The 8,815-nt window shown below is 38.1% G+C and overlaps 1 protein-coding gene across 3 annotated transcripts in view; it reads right to left on the bottom strand.

The window, feature by feature from the left end:
* The window catches only part of BLZF1 (basic leucine zipper nuclear factor 1), a 38,517-nt gene that overhangs the window by 11,014 nt on the left and 18,688 nt on the right, over positions 1–8,815 (bottom strand). For all 3 annotated transcript variants that reach the window (XM_023738436.1, XM_004384091.2, XM_023738437.1), the window contains exons 3-5: positions 3,962–4,401; positions 2,061–2,260; positions 374–502 (exon numbers count right to left, since the gene is read on the bottom strand). In XM_023738436.1, coding sequence (XP_023594204.1) covers positions 374–502; positions 2,061–2,260; positions 3,962–4,401 — 769 coding nt within the window. The remainder of the gene's footprint in view (positions 1–373; positions 503–2,060; positions 2,261–3,961; positions 4,402–8,815) is intronic.

The raw sequence follows: 8,815 nt of genomic DNA, 5'->3' as shown, positions 1-8,815 counted from the left end.
AGTTGAAGATAATGGTGATGGAATAATTTGGAAAATGATAGTGAGAATAGCAGCACAACTCGAATGTAATTGATGTCACTGAATTGTACATGTAGATACTTTTGAAATGGTGTAACTTTGGCTATGCATATTTTCACGAAAAAAAAAAAAGTCCTCCAAGGTCAAGAAGGGAGAGTGTTGACATGTTGTGGGGTTGTTAACCAATGTCATAAAACAATATGTGTACTGACTGTTTAATGAGAAACTATTCGTTCTGTAAACCTTCATCTAAACTACAATAAAAAAAAAAAAACTAAAAAAAAAACCAAAACTACCACAATAACAAAATTGCAGGAGAATGTTGTGGAGATCAGAATATAAAAAAGTGCCATACTTCTGAGTAGCTAACATTTCCTGACGAAACTGTTCTCGTTCACTCAGGAGGTCTTGTATAGCGCTCTGTGCATCACGGCTCTGACGCTGTAAAACTGCTCTGGAGTTGGTTAACTCATCTGCCATCACCCTGAAAAATATTAAAATCTTACATATAAATTCTCTGACAATAAAATAGTATAAAGAAGTTTATATGCTATCTTTGTGATTCTCATTTTCAAAAGCTTACAAAAAAGATTAATAGTCAAATTACTTCCGAGTTTTTAACTTTTCATTAAAAAAATTTAAAAATGTTTATGAGCTTAGAGCCCATTAAAGTGATTCAGTTAAAATATATGTTATAAAATGACAAAGGCAATAGTTATTTAACTTTCCTATATAGTGATTTTTGGAATGTACCTCAATCTTACTATAGATTGTTCAAATTAAAAAAAAAAATTATTAAATGTTTTTAAATACAGGAAATTTAAAAGAAGAAAACAAAAACTCATTATTCAACCACCTCTTTGCCCTTGGGAAAATAATAATATAGAAAGTCTTAAATAAAATGAAAACTAAGTCTTTCCTCTTGCCTAGCATCCCCATCCTTCCTTCATATACACCAAATAAAGTTTTTAAAATATTTTTCCAAAAAATAATTTATGATTATATCAACATTAAAGTATGTGTTAGAAATAAATATATCCATTTTATTTACAGTAAAGGGATTATTCAATACAAACTTTTCTACACTTTTTTTTTTGCAACTAATAATTTATCTTGGAGATCCTTCTTTATTAGCACATACACAGTTACTTCATTTTCTTTTTTTAAAAATCACTTTATATTTTCCATTGATTGGATGTACCAAATTTTATTTAACTAGTTTCCTATTGATGGAAAGCAGTAAGTAAAACTCAGCTGAAAATCTAAAAACTAAAGTCTCAGATCTTAGTAACCACAAACCAAAACCACACCCACTGCCATGGAGTTGATTCCCCCTCATAGCAACCCTGTAGGACAGAGTAGAACTCCTCCACCAGGCTTCCAAGGCTGTAGTCTTTATGGAAGCACACTGCCACATCTTTCTCATAGTAACCATAGAATGCCTTAAAATAAAAACTGTTTTGACATTGAAAGATTAAATCAACTAAAATATCAATAAAGGTGAGCAGATGAGTTTAATTTTATTGCCCTTAAATGTAACTATCAGTGTTGATTAGGATGTTAAAAAAAAAATTACATATTGCATTTATCTATATAACATATGGATGATTTATTTGCTTAAGCTGTTCAATGAGAATTAAACTTAATTAGCTTTCATTCTAAGTCAATAAAAGTTAAGTTCACTTTCCTAAATAGCATCATATACCAGTACAATTAGAAAACAAATGAATTAAAGGACTTTAGGAGAGTAATCAATTACTATAAAGTACCACAGACATTAAGACCTGAAGCAACACTTGCCTAAAAATTTATTACTATGATCAGTAGTTCTTAAAGTACAGCCTGGGAACCTTTCTTGTTTTGTGAGAAATCTCCAAATGGTTCAATTCTAATCAACAGTTATTAAACATACTAATACTACATGTGAAGCACTTTGCTAAACACTGGAGTACACAGATCGTTAACACCCAGATCCTGCTCTCAAAGACAACATACAGAAGAAAAACTAGGAAATAAAAAATAACATTTAAAATAGAAAATACCTGCTTGCAAGGAATTTACTTCGCCACACATCACACTGTATTGACATGCGTTCCAACTGTTCGGAAAGCCGAGCTGTGTTCTGACCTAAGGCTTCATTTTCTAAAATAAGCTGATTTTTTTCATGGGCTAGACGTTCAAAGTGATACTGAAGATCATCCCCAACAGAAGCCACCAGCAACTTTTTTAACTCACGATTTACCTGGTAGAGAACCAATGCAACACGCTCAAAGTAATGCCAATGACTTTAACGTAACAAAATTAATGAGACAGGAACTGTTTTTGTGTAATTTGGACCTCCATTACTTAAAGTGCATGTCAAAAAGTGATAGTAAATATTTTAGTTTCATAATACATATAAAATAATTCATTTCTTTGTAGACCTAGGATTTTTACTTTTAGAAATTTAAACAAAGGCAGTAATCCAGGATATTTGTAAGTATGTTCTTTACATTGTTATTGAAAACAACAACAGATTAAAACATTAATGTCCAATAATAGGTTATTGGTAAATTATGGTGTAGCCATATGAAGAACACTACTGCCATTAATAATGACATTGTAAAACAATACTGTGACATGGGACTACATTACTAAGTGGAATATAAGTTACTAAGTGAAAAAAGTAGGTTATAAAACAAAATTAACTCTCTATACAGTTATGTAGTTATAGCTAGACAGTTTGATTATAGGTGTTATAATTATTATAGATTATTGTGTTTTTCTAAAATGTGGTTAAGAGCTCAGGCTGCTAACCAATAGGTCAGCTGTTCGAATACACCAGCCACCCCTTGGAAACCCCATGGGGCAGTTCTACTCTGTCCTATAGGGTTGCTATGAGTCAGAATCAACTTGATGGCAATGGGTTTGTAATTAGAAATTAGTTATTTTAAAAATATATTAGTTTTAGGTCTTCGGACTAGAACAACTAACCATAGTGTCATGAGGACTAGCAGCCAACAAAAAAATGTATGATCTAATAGAGGAACAAAGGGGGTGCAAGTCAATGTTTTACTAAGATGTTAAGATTAAAGCAAAGGGGCCCTGGTGGTACAGTGGGTAAACTGCTTGGCTGCTAATCTGTAAGGGTGGCGGTTCGAAAACCCACCAGCCGCTCTTCAGGAGAAAGATGCGGTATTCTGCTTCCATAAATACTGCAGCCTTAAAAACTCTATGGGGTAGTTCTACCCTTTCCTACTGGGTTGCTATGAGTTGAAATCGACTGGATGGCAATGGGTTTTGGAAAGATTAAAGAAACACAATCAAGCACTATAAATTGTTTTTCATATTCAGTGAAGACATCATAATTTATACCACTCTTTTCTTTTTTTCAAGTATCTTGCATACACAGGCAAAAATACTTAGAATTTATGGATCCTTAAAATAGGGACTGCTAACCAGTCAATTTCAAAGCCTGACTTGGTCAATCTTGGGTCTCGCAGTTGATAGTTGTAACCTTCCTTTATAACTTATAGGTGGTCTTGTCCAAGCACCTCAGACCTCCATCTTCAATCAGCTTTATTGTTTATAAGTTTAGAGGTCCTGAAAGAGAATGATAATTTAAAGAAATGAAGAGCTATAAAAAAGGGCATTCTCAAAAGGAAACATAGTTTTCTAACTAGTGTGGTTAGAAGAACCAGGTATAAAGAAAGAGTAAAACCAGTAACTAGTTGCTATAGAACTGATTTTGACTCATGGTGACCCCATATGTTTCAGAGCAGAACTGTGTTCTATACGGTTTTCAATGGCTGATTTATTTTTTGGAAGTAGACTGCCAAGGCTTTTCTTCTGAGGTGCCTCTGGTTAGACTTGAACCTCCAATCCTTCGCTTAGCAGTCGCTTGCACCACCAGGGGCTCTAAACAAAGAGTAGTACTCATTAAAGCTATTAAGGCTTTTCTTACCTCTGTCTGCACTCGGAGCTGGTTTGAAAGACCTTCTTTGTCCTGTAGTAGCCTCCTTTCAGAGTTCTTGAGCTTTTCCAATACATGCTTTACCTCAGATAGTTCTTTCCTAGGTTCTACGACTCCCTCTGAATGACCAAGGGATTCTCCTTTATGATGCCCCAGAGACTTCACTTTGGCATTTTTGTTGGGGATATCATGGGTTATAGCAGCTTTTGGAACTAATATTCTTACAGCTTCAACTTCCACTGCTTTTTCAGTGAGGATCTTCCCTAGGTGAAGAACTCCTAGGCTCTCTGATGCAACTGCTTTCTTCTGTGGACTCTGAAGGATGTGACGCTTTATGGATTGGACTCCAGAGGTGGCTTCAATGGATTTATGTGGCTCCTCAGTCTCCATTCCATCTCCTGCTCCTCGGATTGGGGTTGAAGTAAGGGTGGCTAACAAAGGAAAACAAAATATGAACTACTTGCTGAAAAGAAATGCTAAGACATGCTTTACCCTACATTCAGAATTATTGGCACTAGAACGAATAAAAAAAAATTTAGAGTAAAAAGTAATGTTCAAAACATACATGTATCATCAAAAGACAGTCTTAAAGTGTTAAACTTTCTTCAAGTATATGGTTTCTCTCTTAGTAGAAAATGCAAGAGATTTAAGATCAGAGGATTTGGCTCAAATCATGACTTCTACATACAAACGTAGGAACAATTGTGAGGATGTCACAGGACTGGGCAGTGTTTCATTCTGTTGTATATAGGGTCGCTATGAGTTGTAAATGACTCGACAGCACCTGACAAAAACAACTTCCTAGTATGATCCTGGGTAAATAATTTAACCTGCCATGAACCTCAGTTTCCCAATATGCTACAGGGCTGTCATAAGAAAGAATGCAATGATATCAAGTACCTGGCACACTATGAACAATAATATTAGTTTAATATAAAAAATAATCAACTATATATATACATATATTTGAAATTATCTACCTCAGAATAGATTTATCTGTTTTTGTGAACTCTTGGCAAAGAATGCTTTGCAAAGGGACAAGGAAAAGCATCATATATGTTGAGGATTAGGAAAAAGATTCAATCCTGTTCTTAGGCCTAATGTTGTATTTATGTTCTGGTTACACAAATGAAACTGAACTGTGTTGCCAGATTAAACTTCCTTAGACCTCACTTTCACCACAGCATGCTCAAATTATTTTACTGGTTCCTCATTCCCTCTAGAGGTTTTAGCCTTTTTTTAGGTGCCAGGGTTAATTTTTTGTTTTTTTAAAGGGAAATTCCAAGAGGAAGCCTATGAGGAAAAAATTAAAAGAGGTACTATTTTCTGTCGAGATAAGGGGAGGAGGTGATGAAACTCAGCCACCCAGTAACCTCAGAGGCACCACCATGAAGCAAGTTTGAAAATAACTACCCAATAGGGTGAGAACCAAAATCCTCACACTATCTTTCCAAGGCCCTCCATAATTTGGTCTCATACCAGTTAATCTAACAGACTACTCAATATTCTCTCTCCTAGGGCCTTAGTCAGGCCTTTGTTCATGCTACTTCTTGTTCCCCTAGATAGCTTGTTTCCTCACTCACTATAATTCTAACTTATCCTTAAGAAGTTTGCTTTAACTCCACTCTTTGCATTAAATCTTCCCAACTGCTCTAGCCCACACTCTGAATACTGATGACACTTACTGTTTCAAACATTCAGTTTGGAACTTGTCATTCTGTATTTGTTAATCTCACTTTCCCAATAAATCTTTTGTGTACATTAAGGGCAAGCATTATGCCCTAAACAAGTGGAAGGAACACGGTGTTCATAGAAAGAATGAGAACTTTAGGATCAACCAGATATGGTTTTAAACCCTATTTCTACAATTACCACCTGTGCAACCCTGTACAAAAATCTTACAATTATCTGAGTTTCAGTTTCCACATCCATAAAATGAATTTAACGTCTATCTCGTTGGATTACTTTGAGTACTAAATGAGAAAATGTTAAAAGTGATAAGTAACCAGCACCTACAAAAGACTATGTGTCAGACATTCCAAACACTTGACATATACAGTCATCCTTTGGTATTGCAAGGGACTGGGGGATTCATTCCAGGAAAACCCCCACCAAAATCCCCAGATGCTCAAGTCCCTTATATAAAATGGCATAGTATTTGGAGTTCCGGCAAAATGGCGCTCTAGGCAGAAGCACCACGCCGTCCCTCCACAGCAAAGATCCAAAAAACTAAGCCAAACAGAGAAAACAACAATCCTGAAACCCTAAAACATCAAATGAAGAGATAAAGAACTCAGCCAAGCACCAAACGGAGTGAGAAAACTGACAGAGAATGGGGAGCGAGGAGAGGTTCATGCAGAGGTCCCCTACCAGCTAACGCAGCGCGGATCCGCCATCTTGGACTCCTATCGGAGACCAGCAAACAGGAGGTACGAGAAAGCAGCTTTATGGAGCTTCCAGAGGGAGACAAAACAACTGGTAATTTGCGATACACGCTTTCCCACCCCCCACCCTTCTTCACCCCCACTCAGTCTCCTCTGCTTCCCGTGGCCACAATCTCTTGTCCAGGAAACACCAGCTGCTTGGATTCCACACACCCGAACGGGCTGGCTGAGTGCCATTTGTTGGCTGCTGGTGTTGCTTTCTTCCGCTTCTTTTGATTTCTTCCTTACCTCTCACCACCTCCCCCTCCTTTCGCTCAAATACCTGGCTCCGTGCGCCATCTTTGCTTCTTCCTGAGGGGCTGCTGAGCTCGGGTAATTTGTGACATACGCTTTCCCACTCCCTACCCTTCTTCACCCACACTCGGCCCCCTCTGCTTCCCGCGGACACAGTCTCTTGTACAAGAAACACCGGATGCTTGGATTCCACCAGCCCACACTAGCTGACTCTCTGAGTGCCATTTGTTGGCTGCTGGTGTTGCTTTTTTTCCTGCTTCTTTTGATTTCTTCCTTACCTCTCACCACCTCCACCTCCTTTCACTCAAAAACCTGGCTCCGTGCGCCATCTTTGCTTCTTCCTGAGGGGCTGTGGAGCTCTGTTCGAGTGTGGAGCTGCTTCCCAGTCAGCGCTTCCACAGTGGAGGGATCCCGGGGCTTTTACTCGTTTGTTTGTTTTGAATTGTTCGTTTGATTTCTTTTCCTTTTCTTGAGTTGGGAGCCCTTTCTGGCCAGGTGGTGTGCATGGCAAGGAGACTACCCCCCTGCTTGCACAGACATGCAGAGGGATCCCTGAGGGCATTTCTTTTTACATTGTTTTTTTTTTTCCTTTCTTTTTTTTTTTTCTGTGTTTTTGGAGCTTTTTCTTGTTCTTTCTTTTTTTTAATTTGTTTTGTTTTTTTTTCCCTCTTTGTCTTTCTTCATTACTCAGTTTCTCGTCTCACTATATCTTCCTTCTCTTTCTGTTCCCTGAATACCTGGCATTGTTTACCTCTACATCTTCTAGCCAGGCTGTACTGCAACACCTGAGAGCAACTTCCCCCACCCCACAGCTGCACCGGTGGGATCCCTGGGAACTTTGCGGTTCTTTAACCTTTCCGATTTTTAATTATTCATTGTTTTCTTTCCTTTGCTTCCTCTTCCCCTTTCTGTTTTTCTCCACTTCATAGTCTCTCATTTCTCCACTCCAACGGCAAGCTCCCCTAGCATTCTTTTTTGTTTGTTCATATGTTTTTGGCTCCTGTTCCTCTCTCCTCTCTCCCATATCCATCTGAGCTCCATACATAATAATCTCCCCACTACATCCTGCCTACCTGCACCGTGCGCTTCACATCACACCACCAAGCAACACAGGTAGGGCCTACTGGAACTTGCCCTGCACTGATTACCGACCCGCCCTGGTGGCTGTAGTAAGTTCCACAAACAGCCCATCCCAGTAACTCCACTTCAGCTAGACCTGCCCTGCTGTACCATATCTCAGTGATTGACCCTGCCAATTGGAGAATGAGGCGAAAAGTACTGTGCCCACAGACGAGCAAACAACAAAGAAAACACAGTACGCCTGCTCAGTCAAATTTTTTTTAAAAAAGGGACGAAACAAATCTACAATCAATAAACGAGAAAAATAACTACTGAAAGCCCCGAAGACAGCAGACAATATCAAAACATTTACAAAAACAGGGCAGAATGGTTCGAGTAGGCATCCAAAATAAAACACCAGATGACTTTCCAGTGGAAGAAAATGCACTAGAACTACCTGATAGGGAATTCAAATCTCTAATACTCTGAATTCTCCAAGAGCTGAGGCAAAAAGCTGACAAACATGAGGAAAAAATAGACAAATTCATGGAAAATACAGACAAAACATTGGAAGAATTCAGGAAAACAATGCAGGAACAAAATGACAAAATAAATTCACAACTAGAAGTTACACAAAGACAACAATTAGAAATCCAAAAGATAAACAACAAGATTTCAGAAATGGATGGTGTCACAGAAAGGCTGAGAAGCAGATTTGAGATGGTGGAAGACAGGATCAGTGGAATTGAAGACAAACACTTGGATACAACTCCGTTTGAGGAAAACTCAGAAAAGAGAACAAACAAAAATGAACAGACCCTGAGAGTTATGTGGGATACAATCAAAAGCAAAAATTTGCAAGTGACTGGAATTCCAGAACAGGGGAAGAAAACAGAAAACACTGAGAGGATCACCGAAGAACTGCTGACAGAAAACTTCCCCAATATCATGAAAGATGAACAGCTGGCCATCCAACAAGCACAATGAACCCCATATAGGAGAGACCCCAAAAGAAAATCACCAAGGCACATCATAATCACACTCGCCAAAACCAAAGACAAACAAAGAATCCTGAGAGCAGCTCGTGAAAAACAAGAAGTCACATACA

This window comes from Trichechus manatus, unplaced genomic scaffold, assembly GCF_000243295.1.
Source record: "Trichechus manatus latirostris isolate Lorelei unplaced genomic scaffold, TriManLat1.0 scaffold00117, whole genome shotgun sequence".
In the NCBI taxonomy this organism is placed as follows: Eukaryota; Metazoa; Chordata; class Mammalia; order Sirenia; family Trichechidae; genus Trichechus; species Trichechus manatus.
Note: the sequence above shows the minus strand (reverse complement) of the source record. Positions and strands in the feature narration are given on the sequence as shown.